Source organism: Galleria mellonella, unplaced genomic scaffold, assembly GCF_026898425.1.
Source record: "Galleria mellonella isolate WM207_F2 unplaced genomic scaffold, CSIRO_AGI_GalMel_v1 utg133, whole genome shotgun sequence".
Taxonomy (NCBI): Eukaryota; Metazoa; Arthropoda; class Insecta; order Lepidoptera; family Pyralidae; genus Galleria; species Galleria mellonella.
In genome coordinates, this window is record NW_026441990.1 from 896,405 (window position 1) to 916,602 (window position 20,198).

General features: G+C 33.5%; 1 protein-coding gene across 4 annotated transcripts; it reads right to left on the reverse strand.

Annotated features, from left to right (window-relative positions):
- Window positions 1–1,852: 1,852 nt before the first annotated feature.
- On the reverse strand, window positions 1,853–19,866 carry LOC113511319 (far upstream element-binding protein 3). Of its 4 annotated transcripts, none has more exons than XM_026894950.3 (17): window positions 19,642–19,866; window positions 18,918–19,027; window positions 16,948–17,120; window positions 15,675–15,813; window positions 15,116–15,227; window positions 13,714–13,842; window positions 12,729–12,902; window positions 12,507–12,637; window positions 12,073–12,148; window positions 11,722–11,751; window positions 10,592–10,751; window positions 9,989–10,149; window positions 9,361–9,525; window positions 8,652–8,778; window positions 7,949–8,163; window positions 7,253–7,485; window positions 1,853–3,203 (listed from the first exon to the last, which is right to left on the reverse strand). In XM_026894950.3, the coding sequence occupies exons 1-16, from the start codon at window positions 19,723–19,725 to the stop codon at window positions 7,255–7,257; spliced, it is 2,217 nt and encodes a 738-aa protein (XP_026750751.1). In that variant the 5' UTR covers window positions 19,726–19,866; the 3' UTR covers window positions 1,853–3,203; window positions 7,253–7,254. The 4 variants fall into 4 exon arrangements, with proteins under 4 accessions (XP_026750751.1, XP_026750749.1, XP_026750747.1 ...); XM_026894948.3 differs by having other exon boundaries at window positions 8,652–8,766; window positions 15,116–15,257; XM_026894946.3 differs by having other exon boundaries at window positions 15,116–15,257.
- Between the last annotated feature and the right edge of the window lie 332 nt (window positions 19,867–20,198).

Sequence of the window (20,198 nt, forward strand, 5' to 3'; positions counted from 1 at the left end):
AATCGGTTGCAATATGAAGGTGTAAATAATTTTCAGATCAATACCAATAGGTACCATCACCACCTATATGTACTTGCAACTAAGAACTTGATTTAGAATGGTTTCTAGAATCCCAACATGTGGTATGAATTTAATAGAACATTAGACACTTCCTTAAATACTGATCCAATAAAAAATATACAATGTAACCGATTCTGAGGTGTTATTTTTCTAAAACTATCCCTTAACCATATAATTTAATAATTTCTCAAAATTACTATTTTTACGGGCCGTCGCACATTGAAATTACAATAATTTCGACTTAAATTTATTAGAAAATTAGTTCACATTGATTCTAACAATAAACATTTCGCTGTAACATGGAATTAAAATTGTAATTTATGAGATAGTTTTAAAAAAATAGCGCCTTAGAATCGACCTCAATGACAGTTTTAAAAACTTATTTAGAGAGAGGAAGATTCAGAAAATCAATCCGTTTTTTTTTTTTTTGTAGTAGAACAAAGTTTGTAAAGTTGAAAAATTACGCCATCGGTACAATAGTATTTTGACAACGGAAATGTAGAGCGGCAACATTTTATGGCAGTATAGGTGGTAGCATAATTGACGTCTATAACTGCGCTTTTAGAAAAACATTGTTATCCTAAAATATCTATTTATTAGAATTTATATCAACAGTAACCTGAAAATTTTTATATTTTTCAATATTTTTAAGTTACAACTGAACCGAAAATATGCGAATTAAAAAAGAATCACTGTTAATTATTATTCCTCTCTTTTACTATTCAGTAAAATTTTTAAATATTTCTGGAACATTTCGTTTCCAATAAACGTTAGGATAACGTCGTATTGCCAGCAGTAAATATTTTTGTATCAAATATACTGGAATCCCCTTCCCCCTTATTTATAGTATTCTGCGACTAATTATTATATTGATATTTCATAATTAATCCCTACAAAGACTCTTTATAAAAATTAATAAGCTATCCAACATATTTATTTAGCTTTTATTAGGGCGGAGGGATATTGTTAAAACCGTCCTTCATACTTTGATACTTACTAATAGTTAATAAACCCATCCAATTATTGTCGACAATCACTCAAAACTTACCAATTTCTCTCTGTGGACAACTGCCATATTAGCCGCCATTTTGTTCTGGATAACTCTTTGCACCGTCCCGGGTATATTTTTTTACATGATTTCTCTATTGTAATTACGTACTGAAGGCAGTTAGGTCTCCCACCTTTAACAGACCGACAATATGAGGGCAGTGATGTAATCACATATTGGAAAATGACAGGGCATACAATAACAATATCAGTACAGAAATACAGTTACGTATCAAAAGTACAATGGGATATAGAGTAATAACATCAAATACAAAACATGAGCTGTGCACAATATCGCATGTAAAATATTATCAAGGCGTAATAATCGGCGGACATAGGAGGGGCAAAGACTCCCCTCATTCCGAATATAGCTGTGAAAGGTCATGATAAAAACGCAAATCACAAACAACCTATACAGAAGTACTATCACTAATATAATTTCCACAAATTGCGACGGGAATGGCGACATTCGATTGATATACATTTATAACATATCCAAATATCGAGAAGTACACCAATTACATACAATCGTTGAAGTGAACATTTTCAAATCAATACACACATAATATGATCACCAAACAATAATATATGTAATGACATGAGACCAATAAAATCAGAATAATAAATACATGAAAGCACAGTGTAAACATGGTGCAGCGTTTATTAGATAATTTTCATAGGGTTACTTACCTCTGGGGTCTGTGGAGAGAAACCATTGTTAGAAATAAAATGAACACACAATATGTCAATAATATACACTTTATCTCTTAAATAATAATACAAAAGTTGAGGGATATCCGTGGTGCGTCAGTGGATACGCGTTTTATATAATAATTACTGAACATTTTCGGGGAATGTAGATTTGATTACATTACCTTTTCACTTCTGCTATACACTGTCCCTATGGGGTAATTATCAAAGCTAAATCTTAGAAAAAGAAAATACATATTCTAAACCATGTAGCATATTCGTTACAACCTAACGGGCGTGGAAGAATAGTAAGACCGAACATACTTTATCATAACGCCTAACTTACACACCTACATTATAATATTACGAAATTGTATTATAAATTTTAGTTTTAAAACCCCACCGCGAGGGGATAAAACTAGAAAGTCCAACGACAAATAGTAGTAGAGATTATCATGTTACACATAATAAAAATGATATTTCTATAAACTAGTCACACAGTGGTGTTACCTCGACTCCTGGCGTCGACGAAGTATCTCACAATGCAACGCATCGTGTCGCTCTATCGCTCCTTCGTCCGACTCATATTTAAAAGCAGTGTGGTACATTACAAACCTGGACAGACTGTCAATTGGCACAAAACAATTAACGACAGTTTCAATAAGTACACGTGAACACGAGCATAATACACAGTTGAAAATCATTTATATATTGACCACACAGCCGCGATTCGTTAATTTTATTATAATCTCACGTTTCAATACATTTTACTAATAAAACATTATAACCCACAAGAAATAAATTGATATGTAATGGTGTTTAATGCGAATCGAAATCATATTGGCGTTTCTTTCGCGGCCGCCAGCGCACTGTAGGCAACCTAACTGCTGACAGAATTATAATGCGGCATAAAATAAAAGCAGCTCAACGAATAGAACGCACAATAGAGTCAATAATTTAAAAATTATAGAGAGGACTTATTATAATAATAAAATTAATAACAATACTATGTTACCATGTTTCTTACTTATGTCTTTTACATTATGTCGTATTATATCGCGGTAGAGAAACGTCAACATGTAAATAAAACTTAAATATACATGTGAAATACAATGCTTATTGAATTGACAATTCCTATACAATACAAGAAAAATTACTAGCTATTGTCATAATTTTATTAATAGACTGTACTTTGGGTTTATCATAGATTAATAATTTAATATACTGGCCTGAATGTTTTTTCCTAAAAGATTAAACATTTCAAAACAGTGTCAGCTCTACTATATTTCCGATTATTTATTGTGGGTATTCGAAGGGCGATCGGGTCGGGTTTTAGTGAAATTTTGCTTAACATAACATTTTACAGGCTATATCCTCTTGTCTGCGTGGACCCGGTGATCAGCGCTCTGCAATGAGAACAAACGAACATGGCAAAAACGGAAAAACAGTAGGTTTTGGTAGTTTTTTTTTTATTTTTAATATGGTATTTTTTGATTTCTCGTGAGCAGGCAACCCCGGCACTGGCCTACATCTGCAACACTACATACACTAAACATTTGTATCAAAACATCATAGCCGTTTCAATGACCATAGGAGTAAATCATAATGTAACACATCGTTTGCAGTTTAAACGAGCCAATTATAATAAATAATCCAATTGATTTCAAATAAAAATAGTGTAAACTAATATAATTATATCAACTTTATGTTAATAAGACCTTTATTAATAATAATGTTGAGTTACTACAAAACTACGGGTACTATACAAGTCGAAATTTAAAATATTACAGCCTCCCATACCAAAATGGCCGTGTTTTCTTTTTCAAAATTTGTACGAGACTTTCAAATTCATTTTGTCGTTTCTCGACTCATGTTTTTAGGAAAAATGTTCCATTTCACTAGTAGAACCTCACACACTTTGCCATTAAAGGCTTCTAATTATTTTAAATTCAACCTGTATAAACTTCAAGCCTAACTTATTCATAAAAAATAAAACAAAAATCCATTCCAACCATTATGTTGTGTCAGTTTCTTTTAAATTTAGAATTAGAAAGAGACAAAACACTTTAAAAAATTGTTCACAGTTAGGCATCTAAAAAGTTATTTTAAACTCGTGTAATTTAATGTAGTCAGTAAATGTAGATATTATAATAGGTTATATTATTCTATTACAGTTAAACGGAGGAATAAATTTAAATAAAATTTGGCAAGTTTTTAACTTAACATAGGACAAAGAAAAGAGATGGATTTTAACGTTTGATATTTTTTATGAATAAAAAGCTGTAATTATGATATAATTTTATGAATAAATATAGCATGTATGTGTAATTGCATAAATTCATATAATAATAATCAAATTTATATCAGAGCTCACACGTAAAGTAGAATACATAATAGGTATTTTAAAATATAACGTATCATAAAATGCATAATCCATCTATAGAATAAAATTTCTACATTCCAGTAAGACGAAAATAGGTACTTTGATTAATTAAATATTAATATATTATAATAATATATAATATTTTGTATTCTTTATAAGTTTATTAAACAAGATAGATATATATTAATTAAAATTAATGGTTCAAAAAAACAATACTAAATTACGTTAACTCAAACACCTTTTCTATTTTAGGTGTTTGATTATTTCATGCATTATTATTTTGGGAAAAATTAAGAGTACTAATAATAAAATAATTATAATAAGGAAAAAAAAGCAATAAAAATTTTTCCATAAAAAAAATCTACTTCAATTGTGGCAAAACCAATTATTTTAATTTAAAAACTAAACAACCGAATGGATTTTGGTAAAACTCTATGGGATCAATCTGTAAATATATCCTTTCAAATAAAAAAATAATTTTCTAAATCGGTTTACAACTGACCGGGTTATCAGATAACGAACATAAAAAAATTACAACCGTATTGAGAACCTACTTCTTTTTGAAGTTGGTTGAAAAATAGATCAATGAATTATTTAAAAATAGTGCTTGTTTGCCACCTCAGTGGTATAAAAAAAGTCATAAAGTTTTCATTGATATGAATTGCCGATATTTCTGAAAAAATTCATACAAATATAATAGTTAACATTCCATTCCGGGCCCATTTCATGGATATACACGAAATAAATCTAATTAAAATAAATTAATTACAAGAATAATTAAAGGCTAATTAAAAATTCTAATAACTAAATACATACAGGTAAAGGGACTATGTAGCATTATCAGACATATAGTATTAAATACATGAAGTAAAAAAGTAAAATATAACAGACGTGACTTGGAATAGATGTCGCAAATGTATGTACTTTAGGCTCCAATTTTTTATCCTAAGTAAGCTTAAAAGATTGTATATAACATTTCGACCTCATGCGAAAGTCTCTTTCAGTGTGAGTACGATCAATTGTCAGAAACGACAAATATAGTAAGTTCATTAAATTCTCATTACCCAATTGTATACATTACAAAATGTATGTATGAAAGATGGTTTGATATCAGTAAACATATTTTGTATTATCTCGTTTTCATATGTACTATGTTACTATGTCTTAGAAAAATGGGAAAAGGAATTTATCGAAAGATAAGTTTTCGCTGTCGTATGGATATAATAGAACCGCACAGCAACGTCTGGGGTTCTTCTTTTATACACGATAATGAAAACGCCTACCGATGCATTCATTTGCCACTTATCTAGGAGGACCTGCGCCGTCTATTTCCATTCGTGTCTATGTAAAATATATTACTAATTTATCAAAATGCAATATGTGTTACATATGTATCTATCTACCTTCACTAAAGTCTCTTAGAGGGTAGGCAGAGAAGCTGTGCTGTTACATTATAATTTAATACTACGGCAACCACTAATAATATATTACAGCATAAATAAAATCATATTCAATGTAACTAATTAAATTTCAGTCATGCAAACTGAAAGAGAATACAAATTAATACATGCGATCAGAGTTTTAAAGCCTGTAAAATAAATATTCAATTGATTCAATGTACCATTAACCCGGAAATATAAAATACAACATGCACATAAGTATATAAATCGTTAAGCAGTATACAAAACGTTCTATGAATGTAATAAATTGATTTTTTAACTTGATAAGTTTTTATGGTCAAAAAATTTGTAAACACATGAGTTTTTAATAAACAAATCTAGTGTAATAATTATATTTCTCTTATTATTATCCAATTAATATTTAAAGCATCCAAATATAATAAAAAGTTACTATTTTGTATTGTATAATGTAAATTACTACACTAATGTAGATTAAAAATAATAATCTTTTAAATTAATAAATTTATTTCAATTTTGACATTAATACGGGACCTATATTCGAATAAACCCTGATTAAATTCATTAAAATCAAATAAAAATTGATAAAGATATTGATACGCACAAAATGAAGTAAAATTGAGATTGTACACATTTTTGAAATTACTTAGAATTATTCTATACACTATTTGCATGGGAGGGAGACTTAAAATACTTATAGTCTAGTTATGGAAATAGTATTAAAAGTATAAACTGTATAATTTGTATAGTTTCAAGTCAAAGTTTAAACAGTCTTCTGCTACTGTTTCGTTCACGTCAATTTCTAATAAGTTAGAAATAGAACGAGAATCCTAGCGAGAATTTCTCGAATTCTCATCCAGATTGATGTTAAATATATAAATAAAACTCATAATGAGTTTGAGAAACTAAACCATTTCTAAGATATGTACTTTTTTACTACTCGACTCTGAATGTAATCAAGTAAGTGATGTTTGTATAATTTTTTTTTTATATTAAAATTTTTTTATCATGTTGTTACCTTTATTGCATAGCTGTAATAAGTGGTCAAAAAAACCTTATCGAGTTAAAATATTAGATGTAACTTTGTTCATCATACACATTTAATTAATTTAACAAGTTTAAAAAACCATGACGAATTATGTCTTTATAATAATATATTCAAAGATACATCTAATTGTTCAGAACAATATATTGTTACCAAAACCCAAATAGAATTCCACAGACTTAATAATGTAGCATTTTTTCATATATAACACCAAAGCACTATCCCTGACCTAGTTATATAACATAGTTATGAATATATTTAGTGCACGGGTTTTCAATGAAAACTGAACACTTGATAAGTTGCGGCCAGTTATACATATTTGCAGCTACAATAATCCTTATTAATATATACTAGTGTCAAAATGAGTTTGTTTCTTACCTCTCAGTGCAAAAAAGATAGGTTATTAGGTTATTGCAAATCAAATATTCTTGTAGGCGATTCCATATTCTAAATTCAAATATTTTTAATTAAATATGTCTACGAAAGATTGTAAACAGTGTGTTTTGTCATCATTTAAAGACTATGTATTTTTTTTTTCAGTGTGTATCTTATCAGTATTCAGTTTCCACGTTAGTGTCGTGTGTGTATTACTGAGTGGGGAGTACTCACGCTCACTGCTGCTGGTCGGGGCCGGAGGACGCAGAGTAGGGGTAGGGCGCGTAGCCGGGGTACATGGCGCCGGAGTACATGGGGTACTGCTGCTGGTACTGGCCGCCCATCATGGCGGCGCCATTGCCGGGCGGCCCGCCCGCCGCCTGCTGCTGCTGCTGCTGCGGGCTCGCCGCCGTCTGCTGCGCCGTCTGCGGCGGTTGAGCTACAGCTCCGGCTTGGGCTTGTTGTTGCTGGGATTGTATAATAAAATTACTAATGGGTTTGAAATATATAAATTGTATATTAAGTGGACCTCTTCATGACATGTCGAAATAAGGACTGAGTCATATTTTGAAAAATTTATTAAAATCCTTACTAATATTATGTGAAAGCGAAGTTATTTGTTAATTCGTGGTGCTTTAACGATTCAAAAAATTGGCACATAATTTGGTATCCAAGTAGTATTCAAGATGAAGAAAGACAGGCCATTTTTTATCCCAGTCATGAGTACTCATGGATAAAACAAAACTATAAAAAATACTCTCCTTTTTATTTTTTCATCAACAGCATAAAGATGTTCATGATGTTGTCTGTGCTTTGTTAAATTAAAGAAAAAAAAAAACTACAAGAAATATACCTGAAAAACACTACCCTCTCTCCATTTCCTATTCGATTCCTCCCCTTCTCTATTCGATAGGCGGATAAAAATAATACCTTGAGTTTCATCTGCGCTTCGATGGCCTCGGCCTCCTTGATTTTGCCAATGTTGCGGTAGTACTCGGCCCACTGCGCACTGTAGTCGGCGGCGCCCGCGCCCGCGCCCGCTGCCGCGCCCGCGCCCGCGCCCGCCGCCGCGCCTGCACCTGGACCACCGCCCGCCGCGCTGGTCGGGGCCCCGCTCGCTGCAGCACTAGCTGCTACCGCTGCGGCTATGGAATTCATCACAATTAAACCAATTCTACTTTACTATAATATAATAAATAAATAAATCGCATTAAAATTCAATTATTTGTCTTTCACTGGTTAACAATTTACAGGGTAAATATATATACAACTTAGAATGGCAAACAAGCTGACGGCCCACCTGATGGAAAGTGGTAACCGTCGCCTATACACATGAGCAGTACCATGGACATAACAGAGTATACTGTTTCGCCCATGATACCCCCCATGCGTTGCCATTCCTGAGGACTAAGGTGTTATTCCTCTGTACCCTGTAAATTCACTGCCATATTCCACCCTTCAAACCGAAACACAGACATGCAAATACAACTGCTTCACGGTAGAAACACGAATGGACAGAGGTACCCAAACAATCGACTTTTGTACAAAGTCTCTGGTAAAAATGTATATAGCTGTGTTACCATTATCACACATGATAATCGTCACAATAGCGTAAAATCTGAAAGCATCATACCTTGCTGTTGTTTAGCTTGCTGCTCCACTGCCTCCGCTTCCCTCATGAGACCAAGTGAGCGGTAGTAGTCGATCCACTGCTGTGAGTAGTCCGGCTGGCCGGTCAGTGGGTTTATCTGTATTTGTTGCTGTGTGACAAATATATGCGATTCGACACAAAAGCAAACTGTTCGTTAACAGTTACACTTTACACTAGCTATATACTGTGCTTTTGCTCAATTAATTTGGATAAAAATCTCCTCTCCTATGTATACATATAATAAAACTAGAGGTCGAATGTCTGATCATAGAAAAAAAAAAGCTAAAAACTAAGTCAGGGGGATGTTAGAAGCGAAATAGAACACGTCCAATATTTTTTAAATTTTTTGTTTCTATGTCTATTTGTACGAGCTAATCTCCGAAACTGTTGGAACTTTTGCTAATTTTAATTCAGTATTCCCAGACATAATAAATAGGTATATACCACACATCGATATACACTAAACAGGAATAACGAATACCACGCGGACAAAGTCGTGGGCATCAACTAGTCATTTCTAACCGCAGACAAAAAATCCCCAAATTATTTTGAAAAGATAATATACTCAAAATTTAAGTAAAATAGCTACGATATGAAGCACATTTCATTATTAAGACTGTCATATATCCAATTATTACCTACTTACACGGTAGAGAGGTGATAACATCTGTCAGCATGCATGAGACATTACCTGTGGTTGTTGTGAAGGGTTGACTTGTTGCCACTGCGGGTTATAGCCCCAGGCGGGCGGGCCGCCGCCATTGCCGCCGCCACCGCCGCCATAGTACTCGCCGCCGGCGCCACCGGCACCGCCACCGCCGCCATTGTTACCGCCGTCTTGGATGAAGTTGATAGGCTGTGTATATTTCATTAATTAATATTTTTTGTTTAATATGACTGTGTTGATGAGAAATTTTGTCTATTTATATATTTGTCCCAAAAAATGTTTAACAAAATTGGATACTATTTTCTCAGTTGCGCTCCAGAAGGTCTAAATTAAAATCGGTGGGGTTACTCTTGAAATAAATTCCAATAGATTGTGACATTGGAATTGAAATGTTTCACATTATCGAATTGTAATACTAGCGACATAATTGTTCTAAACTGTTCTGATAGATGCAAATATGGAAAATGAAATAATTATTATTTTATATTATATTCAAATAAGTTTTTTTATTACCCCTTATATTAATTTATTATACCAGAAAATGAAAGTATGTATAAATAACACTTACCTAAAATAGTAATTAACTAATTTTGCCCAATTTAAATATTTTTTAAGAACATAATTAAAATATATGAAAGGGAAATATACACACCATGCCAACTTTCTCCATGATGAGCCGCTTGCAGGCCTCGACGGCATCGGGGTGGCCGCGGATGTAGAACGTGCGCGTGTTGCGATCAGCGCCGGTTGCTCGCCGGTCAACCTCGCAGTGTGCGCCAGTTTGGGCATTCATTTGCTTTATTACTTCTCCACCTAAAAGATTACTCTCGTTATCACACCATCACATATCACCTACGATCCATTCTTAAACAGTGTAGATAAACCTCTCAAATAAATTTTTGCCACTCTTTGTGTAATAATATCTAATGAATTTTACCAAAGGGAGACTTTGTACAAAGGTCGTTTGCTTGGGCACCTCTGTCCCATTCGTGTTTTAACCGTGAAGCAGTTGTTTGCATTGCTATGTTGTTATGTGCTGGAGTTTGAAGAGGTGCTATGCCTCTGTACCCTGTAAATTTACTGCCATAACCCACCCTTCAAACCGAAACAGTCATGCAAACACAACTGCTTCACGGTAGGAACCCAAAAAAAACTCCCTCTGACATAATACTTAGAACTACAAACAAGCTGACGGCTTAAAAAAAGGAAGTGATAAATTTTGAATTTAGGATTTACAGTATTGAAGCGTCCATACCTCTACCAATGATGAGGCCGCACTTGACGTTAGAGACAGTGAACGTGACACGTATCTCCGGGTTCTCCTGCCACTGCTGGTAGTCGCCGCGGTCGCCGTTCCTCTGACCAGAGCCTCCGCGGCCGCGACCGGGACCCGACCTCACTTCTTGATCTCGCCTCTACATATTCCGAGTAGAATTTACTTCATCCACATGAATCAATAAAGTATCCTATGTGCTAAGTTACGATATAACGTACCCACATGTACCAAATTTGACACAAATCCATTCAATAGTTTTGGCACGAAAGAGTAACAAATGAGGTCTATAAAATCAAAAGCAGCTTAAACGCCATAAAATCGTAAAATGAGTTAACTGTGTTACCATCTAGTTTAATTAGTTAAACACGCTTTGGTGTTCAGTTTACTAACAAATGCAGTAAAATCTCTAGCAAATTCAGTTCACCTTTTTTTTTTTATACAACTTAGAATAGCAAACAAGCTGACGGCCCACCTGATGGAAAGTGGTAACCGTCACCTATAGACATGAGCAGTACCATGGACATAACAGAGTATACTGTTTCGCCCATGATACCCCCCATGCGTTGCCATTCCTGAGGACTCAGGTATTATTCCTCTGTACCCAGTAAATTCACGCCACTGACATTGGTATCAAATACAGCAAATATAACTAAGAGTTTTGCCCGCCAGAGATTTGAATTTTGGATTTAATTGTCTTTGATTTAATAAGCCTCAAATATCCATCTATCCATCGTAACAAACTGTCGCATTTATTACTATTAAGAGAATCATCAGTGGACCACCATTTAAGATTTAACATTTATTATTACTTTATATCAATTTTACTTAAATAACTCATCCATATAGACATCGTCTACTTCCAATTTTATTATATATTATTTACTAGCTTTTATCCGCGACTTCGATCGCGTAGACGGAACATATTGACTGACCGGAATTAAAATTAGTCCTTATTCCTATTCATGCCTTATACAAGCTTTCCAGCAGCAGTATTTCCGAACCGATACGACATCATAACCTTCAAGAGTATATGCCTTTTTAAAAGGCCGGCAGCACACTTGTGATGCCTCTGGTGTTGCGGGTGATCATGGGCGGCAGCGGTCACTTACCATCAGGCGAGCCGCATGCTCGTTTGCCCCCTGTGTTATAGAAAAAAAACGTGCAAAGAAGTAACAAACAAACTTATTGTCATATTTATAATATTAATAAAATAAGCACTTCATCGTGCAAGCGATTAAAAACAATAAGCAGATTGTTTGAATAAAAAGTTGGTGGGTTGGTAGTCTGCCCTTCCAGTGAAGAGACAGCCTCGTTACTTTTATCTATTTATGTTCCTTTTTTATTATTTAATAATGCCAAAGTGAAGTCAGATATGATGACGTTAAAAGTCTTTTAATTTTTGTAAAATTTATTAATTTTTAATAAACATTATTAAGCAAGATTTACATATATCAACTTACATTTACGCTGGAGATGAGATCGTCAATCATTTGTTTCGCTTGCTCCACTTGGTGCGGTTTGCCTTGCAGGTAACACCTAGACATAAATGTACATTTAATATGATAAATAATACATATATACACTAATAGTAATTCTACTATTGACCATTGCAGTAAAACATAATGAAAAAGTAACTAAATTTCGTTTGAATATATCACAGAAAAACGCCCTTAATTAAATTAGTAATAAATCCTAATATTCAATCGATTAATCGATTGAATAAATTAAATATTTAATTTGTAATACTATTGACATCGACAGACTATCTTTATAATCAGGTCAATAACCTGTTTGTTTACATTTTTTAAAGTTTTATGAAATCAGATTATATAAATTCTTTTGGGACCGGTCTAGAGAGAAGGTGCTATTTATTTGTATCAATTAGGAAACTAACCTTTTATCTCCGGGACCATCGTCCCTCTCCTGATGGAACTGCACCCTGCAGCCTGTCTCTGCTTGGATCTTCTTGATCATATCACCACCGCGACCTATCACCACCCCTACAGCAATCTTGGGTACTGACACCTACACAATACAAATATTTGGTACATTATGGTAAATTGTAAATTAAAACATCATCATGTAAATAAAAATCACATAAAAAAAATAAAGTTACCTCAGTGGAGTTGGTAGCGAGTCCGTTGCCCTGATCTTGTGGTGAGTATGCGTCATCGTACTGCGACCGCTGTCCGCCGCCGATTCCCATGTCCTTCTCGGCCAACAGTTCGTACACCAGCTGTTTGGCGTGCTCCACTTTTGACGGATCACCTGATATACGTAGAGGCTTCTCCTGTTACATAGAATTACATGCTCAAAAATTGGTTAGGTTAGGATATTTAACCTCACACGCTTGAAATTAAATGGTTGCATACAGTGTGGCTTTACAGGAGTTTTCACCCGCGAACGCTCAGGCTGTGGAATGAACTATGTGCCGAGGGTTTCTCTAGAGACTACAGTATACCCCATACTGTTCAGTCATTCTTCAAAAAATACTTTTTTTATACACACAACCTTAAGAAACTTAAAACACATAAGTTTTAAGTTTCTTTTCGGGGTCGTGCAAGTAACTGCTCTAGTATAAAGCATCTACAGGTTAATAAGGCTGCAGTGACTGTTTACCATCAGGCTAACTGTAATAGGCTTATTTGCCACCTACATGGTATATAAAAAAAATCTACACTTTAATTGCAGCAATAACCAAAATCACGAATAATAATTTCTAGACAGTTTTATTTATTTTTACATCCGTCATCCCAATATGGTCATAGCAATAATGCTTCATTTTTTTATCTACAATTGAATAATTGACACAACATAAATTATATATTAATATATATAATTTATTTATATATCATATTATATACCATTTTTTACCGTTAGCCTGATGGTAAACAGTCACTGCAGCCTATTAACCTGTAGATGCTTTATACTAGAGGTTTAGGACTTTATACTTACGCAACTTTTATATTCTGTCTTTAGAATAGTAAATATTATCTATATCTAATGATATAGATAATATTTCTAAAGACAGAATATAAAAGTTTAAAAAAACCAAAGACAGTAAAATTGGCATAAAAAAAAACTCAAAAGTTTCTACTTACATATTCAGTGTTAGGTCCGTCCTGTATGACAACCATTTTGGCGCCAGATTGTTCTTGTAACTGTTTGATCGTTTTACCATTCTTGCCTATAATCAAACCCACTTTAGGGCCTGGTAACATTACTTCTTCCTGGTAACGAAATAGTTAAATAAATGGAAGGTGAAAGAATGTAACAGTTATTTAGTAAGTATATACAGTGGATTTCGGGTATAACGATGATGAAGGGACCACATTTTCGTCGTTATATCCGGAAGTCGTTATAGGCAAAAGTAAAGAGATACAGACACGTACATATGTATAGTTTTTTCTTCGCACAAATCAGCATTGTTTTCACCGTCTTTCAATTAAATTATTTCCACCTTTTCTTTAACAGCGAATGTGCGTCGAGACAATCATACTTATTCAAAAATTTACTAAACTCATTTGCTACTCAGAATATCACTTTGTAACTGAACCATAAATTCAACTCCAAAACGTACACGCTTCCCTACCTACTTAGCTGATATCTATAAAAAATAGGTAAAGGTCTCCATACTTGCTGACCATCTGTATGGATGGAAACAAAAGGTTAGAAATGTTTGTGACAAAAAGAAATCTTGTTGTCTCTTTAGCGGCCAACTTCCGTCACAATATCTGCATGGGATTTCTAGGAATTTGTTACAAATGATTCATTAAAAACAGTCGTTACACTCGAACTCGGCGATAATATATATCCTTAGTCTTAGATAATAACTTATATCCTTAGTCGCTTTAGCCACATTAATTTTGTACTAAAGTATGCTTTAAATTCAAGGGACTTAGATTTAACGTCGTTTTAGGCAAATGGTCGCTACAACCAAGGTCGTAATAAATGTATTCCACTGAATATAAATTTATTTACGTCACTGACAGCATACAAATAACAACAGACACAGATAGAAATAAACAAAAGAGAAAAATATATATAAAAATAAAGAAGAAAATACATGAAAGGGGGAACATATTTTTTCTTTTTGTGTATGTACCACAGTAAGACAAAATGGCCATCCTATGAATGTCATAAATGCGAAAAGTTGTAAGGATAGATGAATGTTTGAGTAGCAAATGGGTTTAGTAAATTTTTGGATAAGTATGATTGTCTCGACGCACATTCACTGTTAAAGAAAAGGTGGAAATCATTTAATTGAAAGACGGTGAAAACAATGCTAATTTGTGCGAAGAAAAAACTATACATGTGTACATGTTTGTATCTCTTTACTTTTGCCTATAACGACTTTCAGATATAACGACGAAAACAGAGTGATCCCTTCATCGTCGTTATACCCAAAAGCCACTGTATCTATTTCCATATGCAGTTTTCATATTAAGTCATAAAATACAATAATAGACATAAAACATAGGAGTATATGATGAATATACTTACTGTAATAGCAAGCCCACCACCCCTGGGCAGAGGCGGCATGCCGCTGCCGGCGCCGCCGCCGCCCATATTGCCCATTGCGTTGTCTGGATGTTGCGGCGCGTTCTCTCGCCCTCTGTGATTGACTATCTGATTTACTAATTCCCTGGTGACAAAAGTAACCAAAATGGTGTTTTCACGAAAGTGGCTTTTCATAAAAAATATCTTTTTTGAAATATTTTACTGAACTAGATGTTACTTTGCAGAAGTCCATATCACTGGTTAGTGGATTAGAATTATTTTGTTTAATTCCGCTACCATTAGTATGCGTGCATTAAGCCAACACCCGAAGATTAACTACTATTATTATTATAAAAAATTTGATACTACCTACAATATTAGCCACCAAACTCCGACCACCATTCCGTCCATGCACGTTTTATTTTTTTTAGTTTATTCTTAACCTAAAGTGCATATGCCTACTATAAAAAGCATCAACATATTTATTAAATCCCTATAATAGTGTTTAGACCAAACCATATTAATAATGTGTATTATAAGCGAAAATTTAAAAATAACTTACTTGGCTCTCTGTATAGCTTCCCGGGACCCTGTCAATGTACAGATGCGGTCGGGCTGACCGCCCGAATCAGGAGCCATTTGGATCTTACACCCGGACTCTGCCTGCAGCCGTGTGATCTGTTCGCCTCCACGACCAATGACTAAACAAAATTGAACATTATTTTTAACCAACTTTAAAAAAGGGGAGAAAGTTCTCAAAACAGTTATAATTTTTTTTTATTTATTACCACAATATTCGTATTCACTATCATACTTAATACTTTTTTTAAATTCATTTTTAAGGCTTTCATTTCTGCACATGACATGACCATACCGAGACATTACCTTATTTACTTATAAAAATGAAAAATAATTTTACCTGGATAATACTTATCATGATACATTACTAAATGCGGAAACTCAATTCATATTAATGAGAAACTTTGTGAATGTGCACAGTTTGCTCCAATTTAAGTGATAGGATAGTTTTTATCTTAATAATATAAAATGAACACGATAAGGCAGCAACGGTTACCATATGGTTCCGGCATAGTATGAGTCACCCCTTCCTTTCCCGTAGGTCTCGTAAGAGGCGACTAAGGGAACTTAATGGTCGAGGATTGGGCAGCGAAGTTTCTCTTAAAATACCACTAAAGGCTAACTGCGGTTGCCAACCTACCTGCTAAGCGTGGCAACTACTGGCAAAAACCTCCAAGAGGGAGATTCAGAGAGGAATTCAGCAATTGACACTTAACGGCTGATATGATGATGATGCAGAAAGCTAAACTATATTTGCCAGTTCAGCCAGTTTTAGTTTTAATTATAATTTTTAATTAAAGTTATCACTGGCTGGACGCAATGTGATGGTATCATGCTTAGTAAATCATGTTACATGCCTTTGCATATAATGAAGGTAGCTTAGAAACTCTAGACACCAGACGACAGCAACCTAACACGAGGTACATAGGCATTAGGGATTGTCAGACATAGCACCTAAAAGCTCCGTTGCCAGCAATATATTCAACAATTTATTTATATTTATAGGGATAAAATATTGAATGCAATACTTATCTACCTTGATCTCCACACATTTCTCCCTGAAAACCATCATGGTTAATCCTTTTTGAATATGTCAAAATGGAGTAACTGATCCATGACTGACCATCCTTTTCCCTTACCTTGTATCTCTCACTGGTGTCTCATCAGTTTATCAACCATAACACAGGGTTACCATTCCAATTTCACCTATTAAAAAAAAAACATAAGGACAAACAAACTGAATCCATTTTACTTACTAAGTCCAACCATTTTATCGGGCACTCTAATGCGCTCATCGATAGTCTGTTCGGGCATGAAGTTGGGAGGGGCGCTGGGCGGCGCCGGCGGCACCCCGGCAGCGCCGCACGACGCGGAAATGCGAGCCGCTGCCGCCGCCGCCGCAGCCGCCGCTGTTGCTGCTGCTGTTGCACTAATTAAAAAAGTACATTACACTGTCCTATACATCTTAGCATTAATGGTAAAAACAATTTAAGTCACACTTAAAAAATTAAATTAAGAATGATAGAATCAAAAGTAAGTGATTTTTATGGTAATGAAAAAAAGAATTGATGTAGTATACAGGATGTCCCTAAATTCAATGTCCAATGGAGAGTGGAGAGATAACCCTTGAAACAAATATTTAAAAAAAATACATGTTAATTTTTTTTTTGTATAGAAGTATTTTACAACTGAAAAATTAGACACTGGACTAAATCTTTAAGTACTATAACGAACGACAAAAGGACAAGTTATAGTGACGTTTTTATATAGTGGCAAATAATTTCAAAAGTTGGCCCTACTATTCATAATTCCAAAACGGTATAATACTACTCACATTTTACAGTAATTTAAAAAAAAATTTAAACATTAATAAATTTATATTAAACTTAGTTTCACTTCAAAAATGGCTCCATGTTGTATTTTAAAAGTTAGAAAAATGTTATAGTGCATGTGTGTGAGCGAGACATAGGGTGACGGCTCTTGTTACAGTAAGAATGACAGAGAAAGACAGTGGTGTCTTTCCATAAATTTCAAATGACTACTTTCTAGTATAAGAAACAAATACATTTAAATGGTTTTAACAATTTTATTCCAATAAAGTAAATACTCAAATTGTTTTCCATCTGCATCAAAAGATGCATCAAGGTGGCAACACCTTAAAAATGATCTTTTGACTAGACACCTTGCAACTTAATTTGTTCCACAGTTTTTGAGACTCTTTGGCAAAGTTTATTCGTTGGTGCAGAGGTTTTGTAAGTTTTTCTAAATTATGTCAATCTTAAAAGAAAATTGTCACATATCAATTATCTATGTATCTACAAAAGATATTTAATCCAAATCAACATGGTTGTTGTTCAGGTCATAATATAGGCAATAATCTTCTTACATTTACAGAGGTAATGTAAAATATAATGAATATTAGAATCTGTCAAGAAATTTTAATGCTAAAACTTTGTCTTATGGTACACATGGAAATCTTTTTAGTTGGATTAAACATATATATAAAATAGGAGTCACACTGTTATTTCATTAATGACTATCGAAAAGAATATAAAAGTTCTAGGGTTCCTAAATGTATTATCATAAATGTATTAAAAATTGTATTGGCAGGATCTTTCTTTTTTTTTTTCTAGTAAATAAACAAATACATTACATATAAGTCTCTCATTGAAAACTTTGCACTTACTTAATATTTTGCTTCGGAATTTTTAAAATACATTTTGCCACCAAAATCAAATTTTCATTGATAGCTTAATAAGAATATTATTTTTTGTAAATTGAAAGATAATTGTGACATTGCCATATTTTGCATTATGCTAATCATTAGATATAAATACATGATTATGTTTTGTTAATTCTAGACACAAATTACCTTTTAGTTTATGGTGTATCTGATGGAAATTAGTAACCATCACCTCCAGACATTAACAGTACCATAGATATAATAAACTGTGTCACCATGACACCCTTCATGCATTGTCATTCCTGAGAATTAAGGTGTTATGCCTCTGTACCATGTAATTTAATTGCCATATTCCACCTTTCAAATCGAAACAAAGCCATGCAAACATAATTGATATATAGCAAAAACACAAATGGGACAGAGGTATACACGCAGATGACTTGTACAAAGTTCACTATGAAATGAAATGATACAAAAATTCAGGAAATATCATGACCACATGATAGGTAAGTTAAATACAGTAATAAATAAATAGGCACTTACCTCATTGATTGTTGTTGATAATTACTCTCCACAGTTGCTGATTTCTTCGGACTTGGTTCAGTTCCCTCTTCCAAAGGTCTCTTACTACCACCTACAAGTTTTGCAGCAACCTACAAAACATTTTAGCACTGAAGACAATATTTTACCTAATTTTATATATATATTTAGACTTTTATGACTGTATTTACATTTGGCGGACTTAACACCAGATAGTGTTCTCTACCAGTCAGCCATTGAGCAAACAGATACTTAGCTAGGTGGTGCATTGAAAAATTAAGGAACTAGATAAACTAACATTACATCATATAATTAAGTGTATTAAAATAGAAGAGTAAATAAAACAATTTGTGACTCAAACAGAGTAATGAAAGAGGATGTTTAAAGGAAAAATTAAATAGCAATTCATGTTTAAAAGCTAGTTAGGCGAGGATGAGATCTTAATTCAAGAGGCAGTGCAATCGTATTTAATTATTTACCTAAATAATATGTATTTCGATAAATTTTGATTGTATTTCGATATACATTATGGAACGAAAAATACAATTATGTAGGTTATAGTAAAAGTGAAAAAACGTAGGTGCATAAATAAAGTTATAAAGAGAAATAGATGATAATATAGATAATTCATTAAGCAGAAAAGCGCAAGAAATTTATGAGTTACTTGAATCTCATGGTAATAATGTAAAGGCAATATAGAAACGTTTGTATTATAATGAAGACTCACCAATCTCGCACGTTGTAGAGCATTCGCATATCCCGCCGTCTGGCTATTATTTTGAAGCGTAGCCATAGAAGGATAATCACTCATGTTTGAATTAATAAATACATTCAATCGTATAATATGTTAGCCATGAAAAAACGGATCAAAAGATCCAAAAATTATACGATTGGGCTATCTCGCAAACGGGCGAGAGAAAGACGCGGACCATAAACTAACATAAACTTTTTTATGTCATAAAAACAAGAGTGGGATTATTAGAATAGATAAATATTTCTTTGAAATGAAATAATTTGACTTACATAGTTACAAATTATTGTCTGAGAAAAAATATAGGATATTTAATTGGAACTAATATTTCAGATCATTTAGATAATTATTTATTTCCATTACAATCTAAACTTGACATTTAATGGTTTGAAAAAAAAAACATTATAGTATTGTCTATGATTACTTTCAGAAAAGCGTTTGGTTCACTCAAATAATTTAATACAAATTTGATATTCTATATTAGCCGTTTTTACAACTAACGAATGACAAATCAGGGGGCACGGTAGTGTTCC